This window comes from Notothenia rossii, assembly GCF_949606895.1.
Source record: "Notothenia rossii genome assembly, chromosome: 1".
Lineage (NCBI taxonomy): Eukaryota > Metazoa > Chordata > Actinopteri > Perciformes > Nototheniidae > Notothenia > Notothenia rossii.
In genome coordinates this window covers 32,504,308-32,529,538 of record NC_136912.1, presented here as the reverse complement: position 1 = coordinate 32,529,538, position 25,231 = coordinate 32,504,308, and the positions used below count along the sequence as shown (strand labels likewise).

At 41.4% G+C, this 25,231-nt stretch overlaps 1 protein-coding gene across 6 annotated transcripts in view; it reads right to left on the bottom strand.

The window, feature by feature from the left end:
* Positions 1-25,231, bottom strand: part of htt (huntingtin) — a 50,483-nt gene extending 25,252 nt beyond the window's left edge. For 2 of the 6 annotated variants that reach the window (XM_079684550.1, XM_079684552.1), the window contains exons 1-40: positions 24,854-25,231; positions 22,776-22,859; positions 22,486-22,606; positions 22,136-22,195; positions 21,942-22,021; positions 21,469-21,607; positions 20,775-20,916; positions 20,234-20,412; positions 19,952-20,156; positions 19,587-19,634; positions 19,233-19,301; positions 18,744-19,141; positions 17,623-17,808; positions 16,657-16,783; positions 15,862-15,977; positions 15,645-15,756; positions 15,318-15,455; positions 14,771-14,929; positions 14,431-14,528; positions 13,978-14,117; positions 13,530-13,593; positions 13,263-13,363; positions 12,493-12,639; positions 12,289-12,409; positions 12,037-12,182; positions 11,750-11,934; positions 10,802-11,025; positions 10,547-10,673; positions 9,465-9,589; positions 9,156-9,266; positions 8,902-8,979; positions 7,119-7,342; positions 6,893-6,971; positions 6,332-6,493; positions 6,192-6,247; positions 4,922-5,070; positions 4,281-4,417; positions 4,059-4,175; positions 3,164-3,286; positions 2,785-3,038 (exon numbers count right to left, since the gene is read on the bottom strand). In XM_079684550.1, coding sequence (XP_079540676.1) covers positions 2,785-3,038; positions 3,164-3,286; positions 4,059-4,175; positions 4,281-4,417; positions 4,922-5,070; positions 6,192-6,247; positions 6,332-6,493; positions 6,893-6,971; positions 7,119-7,342; positions 8,902-8,979; positions 9,156-9,266; positions 9,465-9,589; positions 10,547-10,673; positions 10,802-11,025; positions 11,750-11,934; positions 12,037-12,182; positions 12,289-12,409; positions 12,493-12,639; positions 13,263-13,363; positions 13,530-13,593; positions 13,978-14,117; positions 14,431-14,528; positions 14,771-14,929; positions 15,318-15,455; positions 15,645-15,756; positions 15,862-15,977; positions 16,657-16,783; positions 17,623-17,808; positions 18,744-19,141; positions 19,233-19,301; positions 19,587-19,634; positions 19,952-20,156; positions 20,234-20,412; positions 20,775-20,916; positions 21,469-21,607; positions 21,942-22,021; positions 22,136-22,195; positions 22,486-22,606; positions 22,776-22,859; positions 24,854-24,951 — 5,429 coding nt within the window. In that variant the 5' untranslated portion in view covers positions 24,952-25,231. The remainder of the gene's footprint in view (positions 1-2,784; positions 3,039-3,163; positions 3,287-4,058; positions 4,176-4,280; positions 4,418-4,921; positions 5,071-6,191; positions 6,248-6,331; positions 6,494-6,892; positions 6,972-7,118; positions 7,343-8,901; positions 8,980-9,155; positions 9,267-9,464; positions 9,590-10,546; positions 10,674-10,801; positions 11,026-11,749; positions 11,935-12,036; positions 12,183-12,288; positions 12,410-12,492; positions 12,640-13,262; positions 13,364-13,529; positions 13,594-13,977; positions 14,118-14,430; positions 14,529-14,770; positions 14,930-15,317; positions 15,456-15,644; positions 15,757-15,861; positions 15,978-16,656; positions 16,784-17,622; positions 17,809-18,743; positions 19,142-19,232; positions 19,302-19,586; positions 19,635-19,951; positions 20,157-20,233; positions 20,413-20,774; positions 20,917-21,468; positions 21,608-21,941; positions 22,022-22,135; positions 22,196-22,485; positions 22,607-22,775; positions 22,860-24,853) is intronic. The other 4 variants (XM_079684553.1, XM_079684555.1, XM_079684551.1 and 1 more) reach the window with 3 other exon arrangements.

Genomic DNA, 25,231 nt, shown 5'->3' with positions numbered 1-25,231 from the left:
GTTGGCTGTAAAAAAAAGAAAAAAAAATAGATCTATGAACCAGGGTTTCAGCTAGGTTTTTTTCTTGCCGGTCAAATGTCTGGAAATAATTAATTTTACCGGACAAATTCAAACTTACCGGTTATGTTTCAATAAAAATAATAAGAATTGTGTAGCAGAGTTTCCGTTAGCAGGGAATTACCGGACTATGACAGGTAATATATGCTGATGTTTAAAACTCAGTTAATGGGGCTCATTTTTATATTGCTTCAGTTTATAATCGTAACAGATCGAAAAGTTCAGATTCATTTTTCAATAAATGATGCGCTTCCACAAACAACAGACATAATTATTACATTATAACAAACTATTTATAGTAGATGAAGTACAGAAAGTTTACATTAACTTTGGATAATAACACGGGAGAAATAAACGGAGCCTCGCTTTTCCTCCCTCCCGACAGCCTGTCCGTATCTCATGCAGCTCGCTGATCCAGTAATCAGTGACCCGACAGTGAAGAATAAACATATTTATAAGTAGTTTAGCTTGTTCCAGAGGTAGATCAAATAGATAAGACTTAGGTCTAATTGGAAGTGTGTGTTTTGCTGCGCTCACCGGTCCCTAATTATTACCGGACATTTTGAATTTACCGTTTTTTTAATACATTTTATTTTTTTTATAAATGCTACCAGCTAAAAACCGGTAATTACCGGCTAATGGAAACCCTGGTATGGATCTAGTAAAAACATATCGTAATCCTAAATCAAATCAAAGCTTATTGGTATAGCCCAGTATCAGAAAACACGTTAGTGGTCTTTACAGATTAATAAACATAGATGACAGTGTAAAAAAATAATTAAAATTACAAGGAAAAACATATATATTATTTTACGAAATATACAATAAAAGATACAAATAAAATTAGAAAATGCATTTCCTGCAGAAAATGCGTGTGAATGCTGTAAAGTGTGAACATTTGTTGCTGAATTTCGCTGAAAATGCAGAAAAAGCTGAATATGTTATGAGCTGAATGGTAGCTGCTTTTAGCTACAGAGAGACCAAGTAAGTGTGTTGCTGAACTTAACAGAGAAATGCATAAAAGTGAAATGATTTGAAAATTGTTACAGCTCAAATGACTTTGTTGATAACTTGAAAGTGAAATGTTAAACTGGAAGAGTAGGAAAAATAGTGAAGAAGCTTAATATTTAAAAGAAAAGGTTTAAAAAGGCTATAAACAACAACATGTATAGCCTCAATGTCCTGAAATAGCTGAATAATGTAATAGTTGAATGGTTTCTGCAGCTGAAAATAGGCTGAAGGAGTTAAATATCAGATGTAAGTAGTAGTGAATGAATGTATATTAACAAGAGAAAAGAAAGTAATAAGGCTTGGGAAAGCAGCAGAATATTTTTGACTGCAAACTTTTCGACTAAAACCATACGTCATCAATAATGTATAAAATATCTGAAACATGTTGAAGTCAGTATGAAGTCTCCATCAGACAGAAAAGAATAGGCTCAGACAGTCTGTTAAAGTCCAGTGTGTTTGTCAGTGTTTGTTTGTGTGCTGAGCACCTAATCATAACACCAAATCATAACACCTGTGTGAGCCCAGAGATCAAAGGTTTCAATCTGCCCAGCATCACCATGGCAACCAACTGCAGCTCTGAAGCCCCAGCCACACGAGGACGATAACGGTCGTATCCGCTACAGTTCACTCTCAGATAGAAGACTGTTCGGCCACACGAGGCCGACATGGAAACGCAGATAACGATAACGGATCCCAAGGTGGGTAGATCTGCAAACGAAACGCTCTACGATCATTTCCTGATAACGTTGAAGCAATAGCCCCGCATTTCCTACCTCTCCTGCTCAGAGATCAGCTGCTGGGCTCTCAGAAGAGGGGGAGGAAAAGAGAGGCTCCTTTTTTAAAAATTATTATATAGAGTTCATTCATTCATTTGTTTTAAAGCTCAATAAATAACAAAGAAGACCTTTGACCGGCACTTTTCAAATTTTTAAACTTGTTGACCGGCGAAAAAAAATCTAACTGAAACTCTGCCGCACGGTCCCCTCGTCCCTTGGAAGAGGCGGAGAGGAGGGTGTTTGTCATCTGCTGGTGGACTAACCGGAGAGAATTACAGCAAGGGAGGGATTGAATAACAGAAGCAGGAGCAAACGCTTGCCTCGGGGAGGGAGAAAAAGAGCCAGAGCGTCCACAGTGGAGAATAAACCGAAGGGCAACCATGGCAACCATGCGCTGGAAGTCTTCTTCGCTGCTTTTGTGGCAGGACTACAGCGCCACTTACAGGCCTGGCATATGTACTACAGCGTCTCCAGCGCTTTCGAGCGGTCTCGTGTGAACGGACACGTTTCTGGTGCCTGTTGCGTGTGGACAGAAGACTTTTTTGATAACGATTGCTGTCCGTTTGCGTTATCTTCCTCGTGTGGCCGGGGCTTGAGTCCCATTAAGAATGCTTTGAGGATTATATCTGACAATTTTGCCACCTGTTCAAAAACTATGGCTCCTATAAAAGAAATGACCAGAAAGTGAGCATCAGGGAACCCCAATGAACTGATATGTTTTTTTGGGGGGTTTTGTGTGTAAAATGTGAAGAGTAAACAGTATTCGCACTAATTAAATACCACAAAGTGTAGGACTCAGGAGGACAAACAAAGGGTATTCTTAAACCAGCTCTAACTTTAGGCTTTATTAAAAAGGAAGCTCTTCAACACACTCAACATCTTGGTCTGCCTCCCTAATAAAAACAGGAAGTTGAACATGAGATAGTGTACGGTCACTAACCTGGCAAAGGTTTCCTCAGGCAGGGCTTTTTGTGCCTCACCGTCCTGGCTGCAGAGTGTGTCGGCAGCGGGGGGGTCGCTTGGGGAGGGGCTCTGCTGATGCAGGCGGCGGATTGTGTGGCAGGAGAGGAGATGAGGGGTGAGGGAGAGCTCGTGGACCCGGGACAGGACGATGTCCTCAGTAGACTGGGAGACGAGCACCCGGAGCACCGCCAGGATCCCCGACACCCACAGCTGCACCGTCCCTACGGAAGCCTGGAGGAGAAAAAAGTCAGTACATTTGCTTTTACTTAAAAAATAGACATGGTTTAAGGTACATTAGATGGAGAAATGAAAAGTCTATCCAGGGCTTTGTGTAGATATCAGAAGAGATGTCTCACCATGGTAACCGGGGTGGTGAACATACTCTTGAGCAGCATGTCCACAGGTCGGAGAGAGGAGGGGGCCACCGTCTCAAAGAGGGTGTTCAACACCCCCAACGCCTCCGGAGAGTCCAGGTGCATCTGGGAGGCACAACAGACAATATTCACTAGTGACAAGAAAGGTTTTCACCAGACCATTTCAAAGCATACAGGTTTCAAATCAAGGGATAATATTTGTCAGTGTGCACCAAAATGTTTTATCTCACTGTATAAATATTAGTGATGTAATGAAACAAAGTACATTTGGTTAAGTGACATATTTGTAGCTGAGTATTTCGGATTTATGCTCCATTTACTTTTAGGTGGCAAATGTTGTACTTTTTACTCTATTATAGTTATTAAACAAAGATTAACAAGTTATAGGTTCAGGTTACTTATTTGTAACTGTACAGTAGGTATATTTGGTTTCTAGCAGAAAGACAAGGCATCCATTTTGACACACGTTTTAAAACACCACAGACAACACTTTTTTTAAGTATTCCATGCTTCATCACATTTAAAAACCACTAGAACAAACATGAACTATCAAATAAAATAGCCGTTGCTTCCACAGCATCTGTGACGCTTACTAGCTACTTTGGATTGATAAAAACACATATGCTAAGATGATGTGATGCAGTACTGTACTAATAATCTACCCAGAATTTTTAAATAGTACACCGTAAGTAATTGGAGCCAATATTGACAAACTACAACATACACATGTTATGGTATGCATTTGCTGATAAGAGTGACATTCTGCACACTAAGTATTTTTGCTATTGAATCATGAAGTAAATTTTGATGCCAATACATTATTTTTCAACATCCACCGATGGTTTGACTTTGACTTCTAGAACTTCTGTTTTCATACCTGCTGCTTAGAAATCATGGGAAGAATGACGTCAGCAATCTGCCTTGACAATCGCTTCCACTTGTCTTCATTCTCTTTGTGACACTGCTGCAGCACGAGGATGAACATCTCCAACACCTACAACAAAAAATATACAAAGTCAAATAACATTTTGGCAGAGAAAAGATTGTCAGGAACGTTTTCACATTTCCATGACGTGTTAGAATCCATGTGTGACCGTACCTGATGGTGTTGCACCAGTCTGAGCAGCATGGAGACCACCACCTCTTTCTGTGTTTCCAACTCTTTGCCTGCGTCTGCTTTGTTGGAGCCCCTCAGCACAAACAGGTCGTGGACTATTGGCTGCAGGGCTGGGATGGCTGTGGAGGAAGAAGGAAAGACAAATCTCATTACTTTAAAGTCATGTCTGTTTTATGAAAAAAAAGTTAGTCCTGTGAGGAGTTGTGTATGCACAATACGAAAGCATTGGAATGAAAGCATTACAATTGTATAAACTAATTCTCAATTGTATATTTTGTAATACACAAGTTATTTATTGAATTACAATTTTCATATTTTTACTTTCAATTGTTTTGTTTGTATAAATAATTGTATTCTATTTTAAAAAAAAAAGATGTTATTGATCATTTGACTTTTAGTCTATAGGTTTCTTAAAATATATTTTTATTGCACAGTTTAACTTCTTATTATGTGTATACAAATATTTGTATTACACTTTTTTATATTCTTTTATTTATTTTAATCTAAAATGGAGCAACTGTCTAAAAACACAGATTCCCTCTGGATAAATCAATTTGGATAGTAAACTTCAGTGAAATGTGTTGACGAGTAGAAGAAAACATTAAAAAGGTAGTTCCCCTCACCATGTGTGACAGCTTTCCTGCCGCTCGCCATGATACCGTCACACAGCTGGATGATCTTGGGGATGCTGATTATCTGCTTGGAGTGGTAGCGCTCGTATGAAAGGAGCACCAGGAAGAAAAATATGTTTGGGATGATGGCCTCCGAATCTCTGTGTGACAATTTTTTTTAGTTCACAGAACAACACTGGAATATTTGAGCTAGTATACAACAAAGTAAAAATCACTTCTGGAACAGACGCATGCAGAAGCAGTACTGCAGAAAGACCGGTAGGGATGGGTACCAAGCCCCGGTATTAAACGGGCCCCGGGGCTGAATTATTAAAGACTGTTAAGCTCCGACGTTATCGGTCTTTTTATCGGTACTGGAGACATGTAAAACATATATGTCATGTATATTATTGCTACACAAACATTATATTGCAGTTTTAGTTTCACCAACTCTGTTTCTAATATACAAAAAGACTGCAAAATGCATCTGATTATTTTTAGTATTTTTGATCTTTCCAATCCAGACGAGAGCTCTCTCTCCCCCGCCTGCTTGCGAGGGGGCGAGTGTGTTGCTGCATGTGTACATGCAGCAACACACACACATATACAGACACACACACACACACACACACACACACAGAGGAGATGGCGAGAGAACGCGCTCCGAGGTGTGGTTAAGCTTTACCCGTCTCGATGTGGACAATGCTCGTTACCAAAAGTGCAATAAGAGTTTAGCATGTAAGGGCGGTAACACAAGCAATTTGTCTAAACATCTTGCAAAAGTGCACCACATTCAGACGGAGGAATGCACCGGGTTCCACTGTCTTTCTAGTAGCTCTGTAGCCCCGCCCAAGAGTAACGTTTCCACGTCAGGTGTTATGAACTGTATGCTAGCAGCACACAGAGTTAAATACATTATACAAACATGGGCTAATGATTAGAGGTAACTGAGTTATTTATTTTGTTAAAGTTTCAGTTATTCTGTTTACCGTTCTGTCATCAGATTATTTAATATAATTTGTTAAAACATCTTTGTTTCTTTTGATGTGAAATATGATGTATTTTTAAATAAAAAGCAATGTTAGTTTTGTTCACAATTTGTTTAGTTAGTTTACCTTGTTTTTTTTCCTCCAAAAGAACTGATAAGAGTACCGTTGAAGGACCGGATCGATAAGCGGTATCGATAAAAGTAGTAGTACCGTTAAAACCTTAACGATACCCATCCCTAAAGGCTGGAGAGACGTATGGGTACATCTTTACAGGGGTCACAAAGATAACTCACCTGAACTGTCCTACTTCAATGTACTCAAACTGCTTCAGGACAAACCCTATGAACACCTGGAAGAGAAATATCCGAGTGAGTGAGCTAAATTCCAGCAGTTGAAGGTAAACTCATGCATATGAATGCGTGTTTAGTTTTACCTGATCAGAGTCCAGCAGGCAGTAGTTGACTCTGAGCTGCACCAGCTGTGCGAGCAGGTCCAGGACTTGCCTCTGCAACGCCACCGAGGTGCTGGTGGTGTACTGCTTCAGAGCTTTGATGACCAGCGGCTCAAACAGACGGATGTGGTTGTGGATGGCATTCTGGGAAAACAAAGAGGAGGCCACAGCTTTCAGAACAGCAGCAGCTAGCTTAAGCTAATGTGACTTGCTCAAATCGTGTTGACCCTGAAACACTTTTTCAAATTGTTAACTGATGAAGAAATATGTCAAACAAATAAAATGGCAGTTACCGTGTCACGATTGAGAAAAAGGACTTCAAAGTTATCAAATAATAGCCAAAGTTATTTAGGGATGAGGATTCAGGCTTAATATAATATAGGCACTGTAGACTTCGTTTTGATTCAAATCAACCAAATCCCCAAAATGACCACGTGTTTTTGACATAAATCCATATTTATCTTAGAATGAGTCATTGCTACATCCTACTAATTTCAATAGAGCTGTTCACAAATGAGCAATGAAAAAACAGTGTAACTTTACCTTGTCTCCTCTTTGGCGTGTCGCGTTTGCAATGTTGGACCTCAGCTGGTTCGATGCTTTTTGCATCACATCAAACCATCTAAAAGTGGAAAAAGAAAACAGATTTTTTCAATTTATCTGCACTGTCTTCTTTAGTTGTAAAAACTTAAATGTCCACATTGTTCTACGGACTAAGGATATCTGATTTCATGCTCCTGTTTCTAATCTCTGTGTTGCTACCACTCACCCAGAGGTGTCCTGCTCCTGTTCGGCCTGCACCATGTTGCGTAGGCTGGCGTCGGCTAAAGCCTGGGTGAAGTGCGTGTACGGCGCCATGAAGCAGTAGTGGTAGAGGCCCGGTCGCAGGCTGGAGGAGCCGAGGCGCAGAGCCTTGCCCTGGGAGCGGCTGGGTCCGCTCAGGACGCTCTCGCACTGAGAGGCCAGGTTGGTGCCAAACAGGGTCTTCAACAGCTAAAGAAAGAAAAACGTCACTTAAAAAGAAAAAAAATGGGTCATGTGCTCATGCTCATTTTCAGGTTAATATTTGTATTTTGTCCCTCTACTGTGACACGTTTACATGCTTTAATGTTCAAAGAGTGCTTTATTTTTCTCATACTGCCTGTGCTTCACCCTCGGTCTGAAATCAGTCTGCTCTGATTGGTTGGCTGGCCGGCCCTGTTGTGATTGCTCAACTGCTTAGAGATTTCCGGCCTCTATCACAAACAATGTGTTGGAGGGCTAGCCAATACAAGCGTTTTTGTTACGTAGTGATGTCACCATGTTACAGGAATAAACAAAGGAGACCAAGCTAGGCGTTTTAGGCAGGGGAGAGAAACAGGGATTTTAGCCTCTGGAGACCATTGACATGCACAAACACCTATAAAAACAAACTACAGGGAAGGGAAAGCCCCCAAAACCATAACAGGGCCCCTTTAAAAAAAGTAATAGAGTAGAATTTGTTTAGGTCAAATCATATCTATTTTAATTTATATAGCCTAATATCACAAATAACATATTTGTCTATGGGGGCTTATAGTCTACACAGAACGACTCATGAAGACATATTATAAAACATACTAAGATTACAACGTAGAGCAGACTGTCCAATGAGAAAAATGTCTATGTATACGTATATATAGAATATAGATTTCAGGAGGATGTTCATGGCAAGCCTGAGCCAGACCCAACTATAAGCAGTGCCAAAAAGGAAAGTCTTAAGCCTACTCTTACATTTCGAAGGGGTTTCTGCCTCCCGAACAGAAACTGGGAGCTGATTCAACAGGAGAGGAGCATGATAGACGTGTTGCACTTAACAGTCTTCTCTAAAAATAAACATGCCTACAACTCCATCAAAAGCCACATTACTTCCATTTGGATTGAGTCAGACACATGGATTGGTTTATTTTCTGTAATAAAATGTAATCATATTTATAATGGATTATTTTCTTAATTCTGAGATCAGACTCATTGGCTGGCTCTGAAGAACATTAATAAAAGTGTATCAGGCAGAGTGATTGTTATTTGTTTACGTAGAAAAGTACACTTCTGAAACCGTTACCGTTATAAATGGGCAAACTGATTCACAATGACATCATCCTTTATGATGTCGATAAAGATGCAGGCAACATGACATCCAGCTGGTAGTGTGTGTGTGTGTGTGTGTGTGTGTGTGTGTGTGTGTGTGTGTGTGTGTGTGTGTGTGTGTGTGTGTGTGTGTGTGTGTGTGTGTGTGTGTGTGTGTGTGTGTGTGTGTGTGTGTGTGTGTGTGTGTGTGTGTGTGTGTGTGTGTGTGTGTGTGTGTGTGTGTGTGTGTGTGTGTGTGTGTGTAAAAGATGTATGGAACCATCGCTCAGGGAAACCAGCTCCTTTACGGGCCCTGTCGTAAAGTACCACTTCACTCTGTGTGGAGTCGCAGCGGTCGCAGCACACTGCTCAGTGTTGGAACCATAAAGACTGCCACACACGAAACAAAAAACTGTACACAACACACAAGTAAATCTATCATCAGACATAAAACACATATTACTGACCTGTTGTACACAAACTGTCGCCATGGTGGGTTCCCTGGAGAAGCAGGACTTGAGGTAGCTCAAGATTTCCTCCACACACTGACGAAGAACCAAAACACCATTTTATTTAATGGATTATGTCCATGTGAACAACTGTGATGGTACATTGGCTTATAGGAAGAAACAGATGCATGTTATTTATTTTCTCCTTCTTGCTTCTTCTAATGAACTCTAACAATGTCTGATTTCAAACAGAGCTGTTTAAATATCTTTACCTTGCTGATGTCATGTAGTGTGGTGAGCTCCAGGAGCTGAGAGAGAACATCTAGAGCTGAACGCAGAAATCCTCCAAACTTCTCCTGACTACTGTGGAGGTCCAGCGTCACCTAGGCGAGAAGAAAAACACAATTAACAAAAAAAACGAGGAAAAACTGTACAAATTAGTTTGAAACTTCATTTATAGATTAAACTGCTGACCATTATTCATTTTGTTTTACAGTACATCTGCCCCGTTAGCTTATAAAGATGAGGCTACACTAATATGATTACTGATAGACTATTTGAAGCTGGATGCTCCTTCTGACCTTGTAGTTGGCGTGTGTAGCTTTGAGGACGTCGTAGAGCTTGAGGTAGGTGGGCAGGTGGTAGAAGTTGCCGACGGTGGTAGACTTGTTTACGGCGGTGGACCCTGTGCCGTCTGCTGGCCTGCCTGCTCACAAGACAAACATTTTAAATATTCAGAAACATAAGTAAGACTTTCTTTTAGGACGACACCATTGATCGAAGATGTTACCGAAATCACAAAATGGACTATGCAATGTACAAATCAAAGTAAGCGAGATATTCAGTAAAGGCTAAGTATGTGAAAATATCATTCTGAAAGACCTACAAACGGTTTGGTACAGATCCTCAAAAAGAGAAAATGTATGTTTAATTTCCTCTATAACCGTTTATCATATTTGAATTACAATATGAGTCCATATAAAAGCCACTTGTTTATTTGTTTTAATTGAGCCGCCCTATAGTCTGCCTGTGCTGCTGCATGATCACTGAGCATGTTCCATTGTCTGTGTACAGTGGTGTAAAGTAACCAAGTACATTTACTCTAGTACTGTACTCAAGCACAATTTTGAGGTACTTGTACTTTACATGACTATCCCGATTTTGTGCTGCTTTTTACTTCTACAATTTAGAGGTAAACATTGTACTTTAACTCCACTACATGTATTTAATACCTTTAGTTACTTTGCAGATATTGATTAATGATATAAAACATAAACACTTACATAAGACTTTAGTAACACTTCGACTAAATTCACAAACTACCCATCAGTAAATAAAATAATAAAATGTACTTTACCAACTATAATAAAAACATTAATGCATTAATAATTATAATAAACATGTGATATATATATATATATATATATATATATATCATTCCAAAATGGGCCAATCTGCATTATGAATACTTTTACTTTTGGTACTTTTAGTACATTTTAAAGCTACATTTTTACTCAAGTGAATTAGTACGGTCACTCGAGTAAACATGTGAATACAGGACCTTTACTTGTAACAGAGTATTTATACACTCTGGTACTTCTACTTAAGTACTTCTTCCACCTCTGCCTGGGTATATAGACATATAAATACACTGCATATGTACCTGTGTTGATGTCAACACTTTTCTTTGGGCTCATGGGGGCAGCACTGGGCTCCACAATATCCTTCTCCTTGCCTTTCCTCCTGATGGGACTGAGGGAGGGGGTGTTGCTCAAGGAGGGGAGGGTGGCCTGAGAAAAGGGGCAACAGATTAAATCATAATTAAATAATATAACAATCAGCCTTCCAGTGGATGCAACTATGTGATCTGCAGATATGACTGATCAAATCAAACAACAGAAGTATTGCAAGTGGTTACTTTAATAGCTGGTCCGGGGGGGGTGTCGTCCAGCACGTGGGCGCAGATGTTGAGGATCTTCAGTATGTGGGAGAAGAGCTGCTCCACCATGGCCACCAGGGAGCGCTCCGACAGCCCTGCCCAGGGCTCCTCCATCTTGTTGGGGCCTCCACTAGTGTTGGTGCTACCACTGCTGCCTTCCTCCTCTCCAGCCCAGGGGTTGCGCATGCATTTAGGAGCCACAGCTGGGAACATGAATAACAGACTTTTTACAGCTTCTGTCTCTAAATCTGGGGGTATTTTTAAGGCGAGTGAGGTCACCAAAAAACAAAACTAAATTACAGTACTTTAGCTTATTTCAATTTAAGGCACCAGCTCTTCGATGGTTTGGCTTACTTGAAGTAAATGTACCGGCAGGTTTCTAGCCATTTCTATTGTCATGATTTTTGCAGTTTTTGCAAGTCACTTTGGCTAAAGCTTCAGCTAAATGAAATATCATGTTTTAAAATGATGGGTGAAAGTTCTTTGAGGAACTCGAGCAACATGAGTACTGAAAATATTTTCACCGCACCACCATTATTTATTTACATTTCAGAAGATGTTATTTTTACAGCCCAGAATGTAAAAAGGGAACTTTAATGCACTAAATAGGTTAAGTTTTGAGTTGAGACTGACACGTTTGTACATTTTAAACGATTTTGTTTTTTTCTAAAAAAGGGAACCAATTCGTTTTTTTTCTCTTTTGTTAATGTATATTTGCTATTTAAATAAGCAAAAAAACGTCTTATCCCAACTAAAATCACAACTGACTTATTGTCTTAGGGGGCTTTACCATGTGAAGAGTACAGGTCACCTTCTTTCCTTGGATCCTCGCAGCACACGAGGAATAAACTTCTTGGAGAGCAACAAAGGAGGGATTCCTCTTCCAAAATAATATATGAATCTAGAATTTCTATGAATATGACCCACCAGCAAGCAGATTGCCAGACAGCAAAAGTGCATCTTGGTGTGAGGCCAGATCAAGTGGAAACCAGGCGGAGGAGAGTAAGGAGAGCACCATGTTGGCCATGCCTACTGTCAGAGTCCTGCGCTCAGTGTCAGGTGCAGACGAGGAGGAGGCTGAAGAGGCTGGAGCACTGCCGGTCTGCGACACACTGCAGAGCCGAGAGACAGGAGAGGATCAGTTACTATTGAGAAGAGAGGAAGGGAAAGGAAGAAGGAGGAGGATGAAGTAACAAGAGAAGGAGTGCACGTACCTGAGGGCCCGGCCCCTGCTGCGGTTCAGACTAGAGCGGGAAGAGAAGCTGCTGCTGGAGCTCACATAGCCGCAGTGCCAGCCTGTACTCCAGGTGCACACTGGGAAATGTGTAGCCAGGAGGCATAAGGCCTCACAGCATCCAAACTGTAGAGAAACAAGACAAAAGGAATCGTTTTCAAACATGTTCATATACAAAATACAAGAGAGATGTTCTGTCCAGGGAGCAAACTAAAAAGGTGTGAAAGCTCACAGTCAGGGCTTTGGAGGTAGAGGAGGTGAAAGCGTGGGAGATGGCGGTGACGACTCTGGACAAATTGTTCTCGATTGTGACATCAGACACGTTGTTGGACAAGTTGTAGCCTCTGTACGTCCTGGCAGAGAAAGGAATCACAGATGATTGACCAATGAGGCTTTAGCCTATGAGATGCGACATCAAAGGAGTGTGTTTCCGTACCTTGTGATGGTACTAACTGTGAACTGGGAGGGGGGTTGGGCCTCGTGCATCAGCAGCTGCAGGTAGACTGAACTCTGGTCCCTGGCAATCGCCACTACTGGGTCCACTTGACCCTGGTCGCAGTCGTAGAACAATCTGGAAACCAGCCTGTTGAGAGAGAGAGAGACAGAGAGAAGGGAACATTAGAAAGAAGACACCCCAAATTCAAAGTAAGTACAAAGAAAATTGTACTTCAAAGAGCAGAAAGCAAAACAAAGTCATGTGTTTTGGTCATCCAAACAAAAACCCACTTATCTTACTACTTGTAATGTGTTATATTGTTACTACTCTTATTGCTAGCAATAAGTAAGAATCTTGCTTCTGGTGTTTTTACAAGGAACTGGTTAAAAGAAGATTTTCTAATGAACTCTTAATAAAAGGATCTTGTAAATAATGATATGCAATGGAACAATTAGAAAAGAAGATCATATCTTTGAAGATAGAAGGGAAAAATGGATGAGGTATAGAAGACAGATCATTACTAATGACCCTCTGGTTAGATTTTTCATCGATTCTAGGTATGAGAATCAATTATGTATCCTTTATCATCTGGTAGCTAAATCCCAATTAATTTCTAAAAAAGTAGATAAAGTCAAAAAGTACCAACTCTGGGTTAGAGTTTAATAAATTGTAACTGATTTTTTCTTGTGTGAAAGAAACTTGCTTTTCTACAGTAAAGTCCAGTATACCGGATGTGTATTTAGTACATACAGTATATGATGAGAGTTTACCTGCTGACAGCTGACGCTGCCACGTGTCGGACTCTGGGGTCGTCATCTCCCAACAGACGGATGACCAAATCGTTCAGGACTCTGTCCTGCAGGCGCAGCCGCTAGATAGAGAGGAATCAGACATATTAGGGACCACATGTTCCAAGTTTCAGTGTTGTTTTGTGTGGTTAACAGAATTAACTCAAGTTTAACATTTTGGCATCTAAAAACATAAAAATACTTACTTCTCTACAGCAAGACTACCAGGAAGATAGAATGGAGACTTACCCCAGTGTAGTGATGGTCCCCTTTGTGCAAATGTTCTGTTCTTCTCTCCAAGAAATTCACTAACCTAAAAGAGAAAAGAGTGCATATCTTTAGTAATAATCCCAGAGATCAAAGACTTACCATAACAATATTATTGAGGTATTTATATAAAATGTGTAAACAAAGAAATAAGGGAACGATTGAAATTCATCTTAAAACATTGTTTATTGTGCGTTTTGTAAAGAAAATGGATAGATAATAGAAGATCTGTAACCATTACTGAACAAAAGCGTGAAAAAAGAAAAATATTACATTATCAAAGATAGCCTATTGCAACACCCCTAACAGTTTATAAATAATAAAAAAAATAAAAAAGCTTAGTTATTATACATTTTTATTCAAAATTGAAATAGCACGATGCCTCAGCCAGTAGCTCGGGTAACAAAACAAAAGTTTAAAATGATCCTACCGGAAGTCCATCTCTGCCAGAGTCTCCAAGAGCTCAGTGCGAACGAGCCAATAGGACGAGTCCCTCAGAGCAAGAAGGTCTATCATCATCTGCAGGCCCAGCTCACTGAGGGTACTGCTGCACACGGTCATGAGGCAGTGCTGAAACACACATTCAAAAAGGTCAGCCTCTTAACTCTTAACACACAAACACACCCACCCAATGATTACTAACATTACACAGCTTAGATGAATACTTGATACCGAGTGGACATTCAGTGGTCTGCGCTTTCTGTTAAACTCAAAAAGTTCCAGCCGGTACTACTTAGTAGTTTGCGGAAGTAAAACGATAATTTTAGATCAATAAAATCATGTTTAAATCAAACTGCTGTGTCAATATATTTTTGTAATTAGCCATGTAATAAGCAGGAAAATATACAACGAGCCGCTGCATATTAACCCTTACATGTCTTACCCTCACTGCAGAGCAAGCCATCTTGCAGGTGACGGAGGATTCATCTTTCAGAGTTCTCTGGAGCAAAGGCAACAAGTCCACCAGGGACAGAGGGTTACCTGAAGATCAACAACATACAGGTGAGAGGGAATCATTAATTAGCCCCCCCACACACACACACACACACACACACACACACACACACACACACACACACACACACACACACACACACACACACACACACACACACACACACACACACACACACACACACACACACACACACACACACACACACACACACACACACACACACACACACACACACACACACACACACACACACACACACACACACCTGTTGCACTCTGCACACTGGCCAGCCAGCTGTGTATGTTGTAGCGTGTTTTGGTGAGTGCGGCTTGTATGATGGCTCCGCAGAGGATGGCTATGGCCCCTCTGATCTGGGGGTCACCGTGGTCAGACAGGCCCAGCATGTCACTGATATACTGCTGTTCTGCAAGAGGGCAAACAGAGGGAGTAGGGGTCAAAACAGATGCTGAAGACAAACAAATGGTGGCAAAAAGTATTAGTGGTATGCAACTGCAGTATTTTTCAAAAATTAACACAAGAAATATTGACATGTTACAGTCGGAGAAGCATTGGTCAAAATCAATGGCTGTATTTCATTCAGCTGCTTTAGTTTCAGGTTCCTGGGCTAGATTATTTTACTTTTTGTCAAAGTGAGTGAATTGACCTGGAAGTATCAGAATGGCGGCCATGATGTGATTCTCTAAATGCTAATGACAATGTCTGCAATGCTTTTATGGAGACGCAGTCCCATGACTTGTTCAGGCGTCACGTCTCTAAATAGGATTGTATCTCCAATGTGTTTGTGTCCCTACCTACTACTGGAGTGCCGTCCAGCGGCTCCAGGTAGAGGGGATTAAAGAAGGCTTCAGGGTGGAGCGCTGCTGCAGCCCCAATGCAGCTGACCGCCAGAGCCTTCACGCTCACTCGCACCTCCTTGTCAGGGGTCAGACCTGGGAAACATAACAGAGAAGAGATGAATATACAGGCATTTGATGTTCAAGGTTTCATAAAAGGCTTTGTATCATAGTATTATCAATAAATGGCATGTTTGGCGAGCTTTCCAGTGGCTCCAACATGATAATCTAAACAAATGCGCTTTAAAAAAAAACACACCTATGCCATATTTTGATAATACTCACCATTTTTCTGTCCCGTCAGTAGGAAGGAAGCAGCGAGAAGCCGTACACAGTGCACCAGTGGCTCCGCCCCTTGGTCTGTGTAATGTCCGATTGGACCTTTTATCCGTGATGGCTGAGAAGAAGGGATGTAGAATTGAAGCCAGATGTAGAATCATGCCGCTTGCTACACAATACGGTGCAAACAACTGACATGGATGTTTTCTTGATGTTCCCATACCTTGACGTCAGGTTCAGGTTCAGCAGGCTCGTCCTTTGGTATGAAGCGGTCCACGCTGCTGTCTGAACCCTGCCGGTTGTGGCCTCGGCCGTCGAAGAGATGAGGTTTGCTCAGAGCTGCACAGAAGCACACAGGGAACCAATACGCATTTTAAAGCCTTATACCGATAGTTTTCAGCCAAATCATTATTGGGAATTCTACGCACAACTGACAGATCCAAAGTTCCGCCTCCTTTTAGTTACCGTTGTTAAGTCGGACAAGCTTGACAGTATTCGTTTCTGGGCCAACAGATATATGATTTTTGTATGCAATTAAAGGAAATATTCTAAATCATAACTTTTACAGTTGTGATTTTATATGTTGTCTATATCCATATAAGTAATTTTTGGGCGGCATACAGCCAAAGAGAATTAATATAAACAAAGCAAGGTCAGTCTTTAGATTTTCTGGACACATTTCATGTTTTCAAACTAAACCAAATCTAGTTAATGTATCCACAAAATGAAAGGGGAAAATCAACATGGTTAATGTTGGTGATCTGACACCAGCTATTCTTGCTGTAGCATGAGCTTGCTTAAGATGTGAGTACATCAAATGTGTCTGTTAAGATTTTGACACAAATCAAACATTACTTGCCTTATAATGTTCCCTTTGTTCGGACATAGCATATCTCAGTGTCGTGGGAAAGGGACAATTCACAGAGGTTTTACCAGATTAAAAGCTTCCTTAAATGTGATTGGAGCACAGAGCGAATGGGCGGGACTTAGGAAGGATCAGTTGTGTGCACAAACATACCCAGAGCTGACTGGATGAAGGGTTCCTGGGGCTCTTCCTGGGAGGAAGGTGTTGCTCCTTCATCTTCTTCATCCTGTAATGTCCCGATCTGCATCCCTGAGTACTGACTCTCACTGCCGTCCAGCACCTGATGCACACACACAGAGCAGACTCCTCCAGTTAGGAACAAAGCTCACACAACACACACGCCATACTATATGCAACACGTTTAAAAAGCCACCGCATGCTGAGTATATTGAAATAGTTTAGGCTCATTCAGTTAGATTTGTTGGATTGGAGACAAACGACGACAAGTCAAACTTGTCAAAATGTTCCCTTTTTAAAACTCGACTGGATCATGCTTGGGTCACTTCATTTACAGCAAATGAACTACACAAAGACACAGGAAAAAGCACAGGCTTCAGAACTCAATCCACCAGAAGAAGAGCAAGCTTTTGATCCGAACAACTCAACTTTGAAATGGATTCCTTTTGAATCAAGTTAGCGAGTATTTTTACAACATAACAGTAAAGAAACGTAATTTTTCCAAGCAAGACGTATAGTACTCTTCCTTAAAAAAGAAGAAGCAATAAATCATTATTTATCCAGTTTTGAACTCCGCTGGAACAAAAGCCCATTACCATCTCCTGAAAAGGCAAGTCTGAAGGAGAACATTTAAAAGAAAAAAGGAAAAGATGGCCTTCATGCTTCTACTTTGAACTCTTCACTGCAAGCCATCAACATGGGGGTTTGGGGTTGCTTGTTTACAAAGATATTTTTAAAGCTTCTCATTTTGGGGAGGGAGTCACTGGAAACGAGGGGGAGAGAAAAGGGGACAGAACGTTTTCGCAATAACAGCAAGAGGGGGAACGTAGCAATAGCCAGGGGAAACTGAGTGCATGGAGGAACGAATGGAGATAGAGAAAGCCAAAAGTTTCCAGACAAGCAAGCCCCTCCCACTTGGTTCAAAGTGTCCAATTGGCTGACCTTGTCACTAGTGCTAGAGGAGGAGGAGGAGGTGGCATAGAAGGAGGAAGAGGAGGAGAAAGAGAAAGAAGACGACAAAGAAGAAGCCGTGTAGACGGAAGAGTCGCTGTCTGAGGCATCGGGACCCTCGGTGGAAGTTGGTGAGGGAGGGGACGGCTCCATCACTCGCCGCAATGGAGTGTGTGACTGCGGCGAAGCGGGGAGAGGGGTAAAGGAGGGGGGGGACCGTAAAGGTAGAACTGTTAGAGTGGACACCAACATTTCTCTGGAGGGGGAGCAGCAAAACCTAAGTGTGTGATAACTCATCTTCTGTATTCTTAAGGGCACTTCAAGCTTTTAACAGCATCAACCGCGACCAGTGACTGTCTGTTAGCTAATATATCGATTAAAAGAATAAGAGTTGCAACAATTCATTTTATTTTAAAGTTGTTTAGATTCCTAATTTTTTCAAATTTAAGCTGCCAATTTAAATGTATTTGCAGATTTTGATTTACTCAAATTAAAAGAAATTTAAATGGGGGCATATACAACAATTGTGTTACTACTCTCATGGAAAAGTCCAACCAAGTTTTATAATAATAATAATAATAGACAATGAAATCATTTTAACTTTTTAACTAATGGCATGAAGTTACACAAGAATCTTGTCAAAAAAAAGAAATTGTGTAAGGTTGTACCTCTAATTATTATTTTTAGATTAGCTGGTGTTACAAATTGCAAACTTTGTTTCTTCCTTTGTGCTGCAGAACTTTAAGTATGTCCTTGAAAAAAATCATATATGAAGCTGATCGACTATGATGAATATGATTTCAAGGTAATGCAATATTACTAATACTAGTATAATGTTTTTATTTTATTTTGTATAAATAGTGGGAATTCATATTTGTCCATTCTAGAAATCCTAACCCTATGAAGCATAGCATCATTCATTCACTGGGACTAAGCCATGAGGGACATCAGTTACTCAGCTAATTATGACAGTGCATGGTAATTAAGTATTTCAGAGTCTAGGGAAGCTCACTGTCTTCTGTATTTCATACATATGCACAGGAGTACCGTTTATTTAAGCTGTGTTGTCAAACCATATTAAATCTCCCTTGCATGCCCACATTGACACTGACCAGTTCTGCTACATCCGAAGGGGTGACGGCTGAGTCCGGCCCCTCCGTGGTGGTCTGCGAGGAGTCGCTGGGTGGAAGAGAGCGGTCGTTTGTGCTGAGCAAAGGCCCGCCGTCTCCTAAGGGTACTGCCTCCGTCTCTGGGGTGGTGTAGTCGGCCGTCTCTGGGGTAACGTTGGCCCCACCGCTGGAGCTGCGGCTGAGCATTTCCTCCTCGTTGTCGTTGGGTGACTCAGGGGTGTCTGAAGCCGAAGTCCCGCCTCCTCCGCCGCCGCCCTGCTCCGAGGAGGCACTGAGGTCCGTGGACTCGCCGGGCTGCAGGGTATGCTGGGAGGAGCGCGGCTGCTCGGTTATGATGTCCACCTGGGCCGCCGAGGAGCTGTCCGCACCAACGACTGACGCTAAAGCAAAGATGAACAAAGAATAAATATTTTTTACAGCTGGAAGTGTCATTGAAGCTGCCAATTTTACTTCCTGGTAGGTGCATCTCACCTGTGAATGTGACCTCTGTTCTCTCAGCGTCATCCTCCAAGCCGTCCTCCTCTCCAGAGAGCATTTTACCTGGAAACACACGTTTAGAGTCAACATGACATCGGCACCAGAGCTATGTACTAGACTGGTACAAATGTTATAGTACATTAAAAACCAACAAAAGGCTGCACCTCATATTTTCTTAGATATGTTTATTAAAATGAAAGAATAATGTGCATTATTACAAATAAATCTCGAATCAAGAGGACAATCAACCAGCATAGGTGACTCAGTTTAAGGTAAATTAGCCCAAAGGCTGATTTAAACATCAGTTGGAGGGTAGAGGTGAGCACGGGAGATAAATAGTCTAGTCACCTCTTGGTTTCCTAAGAAGGAGTGGACTGCAGGAAGACCCTCCCCCCGCTGCAAGTGGCAGGAGACAGGAAGTAGAAACAGGAGAAAAGCAGCAAAAGCTCAGAAGGACTCGTTGGGAACAGCACAATTATTAGACGAAACAGGGAAAGTTAGCAAGCAAAGAAAAAGGCTGCGAACACGGACCAAAGCAGGAGCTAGAGCGGAGCGACAGCACAGTTTGCTCGACTACCTGGCGAAGGTTAGGGTTAATGGAATGAGATCTATCTAAAGCAGATATTTTAGCGTCCCGGGTACCAGGCGGCTATGTAGAGCCCGGATTGTACAAAAGCTTAATGGAGACAGTCCGGTCTGAGTGATGTGTTTACCAATGAGCTCCAGGATGCTGCCGGAGCGTGCGCGACTCTCTGCGTCCTGCCGGAACACGGAGCCATGCAGGATGCTGCCCGCTGTGATGAGCATGTGCAGGAGCTCTGGCGGGGGGGTCCTGAACATCTGCTGCAGGAGCTCCAGAGACGCTGTGACCACATTGTGATCCCAGTGCTGCGTGTAGTGTAACGTCAGCTCGTACACCTTCGGACACATAAATGTGAAATGGAGCAAATACTAAAAATATATATATATATATATCCAATCGATTTTCTCTCTACCTGTAGGAGCTGCTCAGGTGAGGGCTGGACGTCGGCCTCCTTCCTCGTGACTCCGAAGCTTCCTTTGAGGCTGGATGTGTTAACCTGCTGCTGCAGCAGAGGCATCAGGTAGCGAAGGGTCAACAGGACCCCCAGAATTAGGTGTGTGGGATGCTCCTCATCCACAGGAACCAGCAGACCTAACACATGAAAGGACAGGTCAGGGTGTGTGCTCTTATTCAATGTCTGTTGCCTGGCTGCTTCAACTAGATCTCAAATGTTCGCTGGGGTAATCTTATAGGGATATTCCAGTGGATTTTAGGTGGGAAAATATGCTGAATTCAACATAAAATGGAATGATAATGAGTTTTTCTTTGTTAAATAAAAGATGCAGAAGTATATTGCTTTTCTTCCAGATTTCCTGCCTGCTTCCCCAGACTTGGGCCACGCTGAATGCCTTCTAATGCACTAGATAAGCACCTCATACGATACAACCCGATCTGAAAGGGCCAAAATAGCCTTTAAATGAAACTGGGAAGGGGAAAAGTGTGTGTGTCCTTACCCAGCAGCACATTAAGGAGCCAGGTGTAGAAGTAGCTGGCGCGTCTGGAATGTTGGCACACGCTGACGGCGGAGCTGGCCGCTGTGCGTCTGATGGTCGGGGAGCTGGACTTCAGGTTGGCCACAAACGACTTCAGCAGCACCTGGGACCACAAGGGTTGGACTACAATGAGAGCCAATTGTTTCAACATGTACCTAATCAATTGTGCAAACTGCCTCAAATTAATATATAAACACACTTTTTCCAGTCATTTTTGTTAAATGATAAATGCTGCATCTAATGCATCTTAAAAATGATACATTTCTCACAGAAATGTAATCCGAACAATTGATTTGTCCAAGGAAAATTGGTTTTTGTGACAGTTGCTCCATTTGAGATTTTTATTAAAAGAAAAAAGAAAATAGAATATATTTTAAAAAAAAGTTGAAGTAAAAAGTGTGCACACTTTTGTTCTATACAGTGGTGTATTAGTTGTAATAAGATGTTAAGTCTTCGAAAAATGTAATTCTTAATAATGACTTTCAGGTAAACTAACTCAAGCACATTTGTGATTGGTAAAAGAAAATAAGAAACCTGAGACATCAAATTCCCAAAGACAAAATGTAGAAAAACAACCATTAAAAGCTAAAGTTATCTTAACCCAAATAACATTTCCATAATAAACAGTTGTGATGTTTCTGCTCTGTGTAGATGCCTTGATCTCGCCGTCATTGGCGAAGTGGCCCAAGGCGGACATGATCTTGGGCATCGCAGCAGCCAGAGTCTCCTGCACACTCTCCTCCTGCCGCTTGGTGATTCGGGAGAGGCACGGCAGCAGGTTCACCAGGTAGGGTCTGCAACACAGATGAGGAGGATGGGTTCAAACGCAAATCACTAAAGTTTTTATTTTTAACATCAGTATCAGTGGAAACATGTTCAGTTGGTGCAGTAAAAAGGATTTACCAAGAGTTAGTAATTGATGTTTCTTCCACTAATACATTCTGATTGAGAGGCAAGCAATGTTTTTCTTTAACTAACAACTGATTTTTTGAAGGCAAGTTTACAATCAGAACCAGATGTGCAATGCTTCAAATGGGGTTTCCCCTTAGAGTTTGGCCTTATGTTATTAAAACGGTTTTGTCACATGAATGAAGTAAAAAGTCCTTTCCAGGCATTGTGTGTGCATACCTGCATTTCTGTGGTCTGATGAGGTGAGCGAGCTCGGCAAACCTCCACAGAGCCGCCCTCAGACTCCGAGAGGCACCATTCTACAGAGACACACCGACTCATTCACATCAGAGTGATTTCATTTTCACTCTTTAGATTGAACACTAAACACTAGACAGAAACCAAAAAAAAAACACAGACGCATATCTTTATACCTTTTTAATTTCTTTGTACAGCTCCAGCTGCAGTCTAGGCAGGTTGGAGTCCATCAGCGCCTGAAAATAAACATTACAAAAAAAAGTATTTTAGTCGTTTATTTCACACCTTTTTTGTCGGAAGCTATCTTGGGTAAGAATTATTTGATAATAATACGTGTATCTTTATTGTCTTCAAATGGATTGTTGAAGTATTATCATAATACACAAACCCAAATCACAGCTTATTTTTCTGTAAAGGCACAAAAAATGTACAAAAAAATTCTCTTAGGCCACCAGTGCCTTTAATGGAGACAGAGTTGAAAGGGGTAGACGGAGGGAAGGAGGGAGAAGTACAGGGTCCTGCTCACTTTAATGATTTTGTTCAGGCACTCGTCGGCTACCATCCGGACATCTGATTCGCTGTCATCACTGCAGAGCAGGAACATCTCCATAGCGATGCCCAGCAGTTTCTGAAACTCTGGAGACGTTCTGCTCCCAGAACCATAGGGAGGAAAAGTGAGCCAAATGTCATTACGCACATACATATTTTCAGAATCAGAAGGGGTACAATTTCAATGTAGCCCAGCTCAAGTTTCATTAAAAACATTGTGAAACGTTAATTTGATTGAATAAAACAAGTTAAATCAACAAGGCCTACCTCAGAGACTGCGCCACGATGTTTTCACATATTGTCAGACAGTGGGTGACCCTGTCCTTCTTCGTAGTAGCCTGTTCTTTTTTCCTGTGAAAGAGAACATGAAAAGTTTGAGAAAAAGGGATGGAAAACAAGAGAAAAGAGGTATTGAAAAGTAGCTCCAATAAATATAATTGTTGGAAGTCATTCCATTGCTAAACAGGACTATAATTAAATATCTTGCTAACAGCCAAGTGGATGGAATGCTTAATATCTGAAGTCAGTACTGCCCAGTCAAACACGGCAACACTGGTCATTTATGTATGCAACTGGGTAATGCTGTGTATAAAGAGTGAAGGATGTAGTGTAGAAAGAATAATACTTTTTGAGCAGTTCATACAAGTCAGCTGCTCTACATAATGTGTGCAAATAAGAGGCAATGTTCTGTGTTCTCTATATAATTAATTATTGCATTGGCTTTTAAACCCTACCATCATAATCCAACAATAATGGTGCAAGTCGTTAATACAGCGGACTCTTTATTTATAATAATAATAATAATAATAGATTTAATTTGTTAACACTTTTACAGGTGCTCAAAGATGCTTTACAGATAATAGTGAAGAGAAAAGAAAAGAGAAGAAAGGAACAACAAATACATATATAGTTAAAGTTAAAGTCAAATAATACAAAAACAATCACACATGAAAAGCCAGATTGAAGAGGTGAGTTTTTGTGAGTTTTTTGAAGGTGGTGAAGTCGGTGCAGTCTCTGATGGGTTGTGGGAGTGAGTTCCAGAGGGAGGGGGCAGCGATGGAGAAGGCTCTGTCCCCCCAGGTCCGGTGATTGGTGCGGGTGGGGATGGATAGGAGTTTGGCTTCTGATGAGCGGAGGCAGCGGGAAGGGGTGTGGTGGTGCAGCAGGTCTGTGAGGTAGGGGGGGGGGGGGGGGGCCTGATTGTTGAGGGCTTTGTGAGTAATGAGTAATTTATGAACCAGACCTACACTATGTTGATCACCTGAATCCTAACTCAATTTGTGTCAGATTTAGTACAACTCGCTTTTGATTTACTGTAGCATCACATGAAAACAAAGCAGCTGCAGTTGTCAGAGGCATGATGGGAAAGACATGGTGTCCTGCTTACTGGCTTACCAAAAAGTTATATATTGACGTTTTTTTAAATCTTATCCTAACCGTGGTAATAGCTTTCGCTGTCACGGTCTCCAAGTATATACTTATTTAAAAACAACAAAAGTATTAGAAGATTACTTAAATGCAATTGGAGGATTGTATACTGATCATAAATGAGAAGCCAGTCATTATAGAGTGTATTGCCAAATGAAACAGGTGGAAATAGACAATGTGTTGCTTTAGCTAGAATTTGACTGATTTCCTTGAATAGATTGACTGGTTTAATATTACATTTGAAAAAGGTGAAAAATATGGTTATGTGAAAGTGTTTGTCATGTTAATCCTTTAATTAAAAAGCCTTGTTTCCTTGACCAGGATCGAAACCAGAACAAGGCATGCAGCCATACAGCACTTCAATCTCCATTGATCGGGATGGAGAGAAATTGATAGATGTATGTGACGTCAGGCCATTAGCCTACCATAATAATGAACCGGTCATTGGTAAAAGTAGTGATGATAGCTACCTTTCTGTGCAATGAATTACAAATGTTACAATTACAATGCGTATTTTCAAACTGTTCCTCCGAGACAAGTTTATTTAGCGCACACTGAGCCTTTTAATTGTCACTAGCCTGATTCCTTTAGCAGGTGCGTGGGCATCAATTAGCGAACGCCTTACTCGTTAGCCCTCATTCAGCTAGCCTGACCCTAAATACTGCCTAGCAGATACTCAAAAAGTGTCAATATCGGACGACGAAGGCCCACTAAACATAGCTGAAATGTCTTACAAGTACTGTTAAAATAACAGAAGTTTAATTACAAGGTATTGGTTTGTATGTTAGCGTAACTGGCTTCATGCTATTGAGCCATGGTTACGTTAACTGAGATGTACTAACATTAGCACGCAAGCTAAGCTACCTCTCTAGCTGTTTGCATGTTATGCAGTGGAAGTAAGACAAACATCTACGTACTGCCTCTGGACAAGCTCCTCGGCGGTTGGTGGTCCCTGCTGCTGCTGGAATGACTTCAGAGACTCAAAGGCCTTCATCAATTTCTCCATGGTGGCCATTTTAGCAATCAACAGTAAGCAAGCTAGCTAGGCTAACTAATATTTACTATGTGAGCTAGCTAGCTAGCACACTGGAGAGAGCAAGCGGTGCGTAGTGCGACGAGAGTGTTAACACTGCTCGCGACAACTACCACCGGCTCTCTGCCTTCTCTTTGTGCACGATAGCTCCTATTGTTTTACAATGTAAAACGTGAATGAACAAAACGTTGGTCGATAATAAGCCATATTTGATGCTGCTCTGCGTTCCCCCGACAAACCACACCAGGAAGTGGCCTAAGTG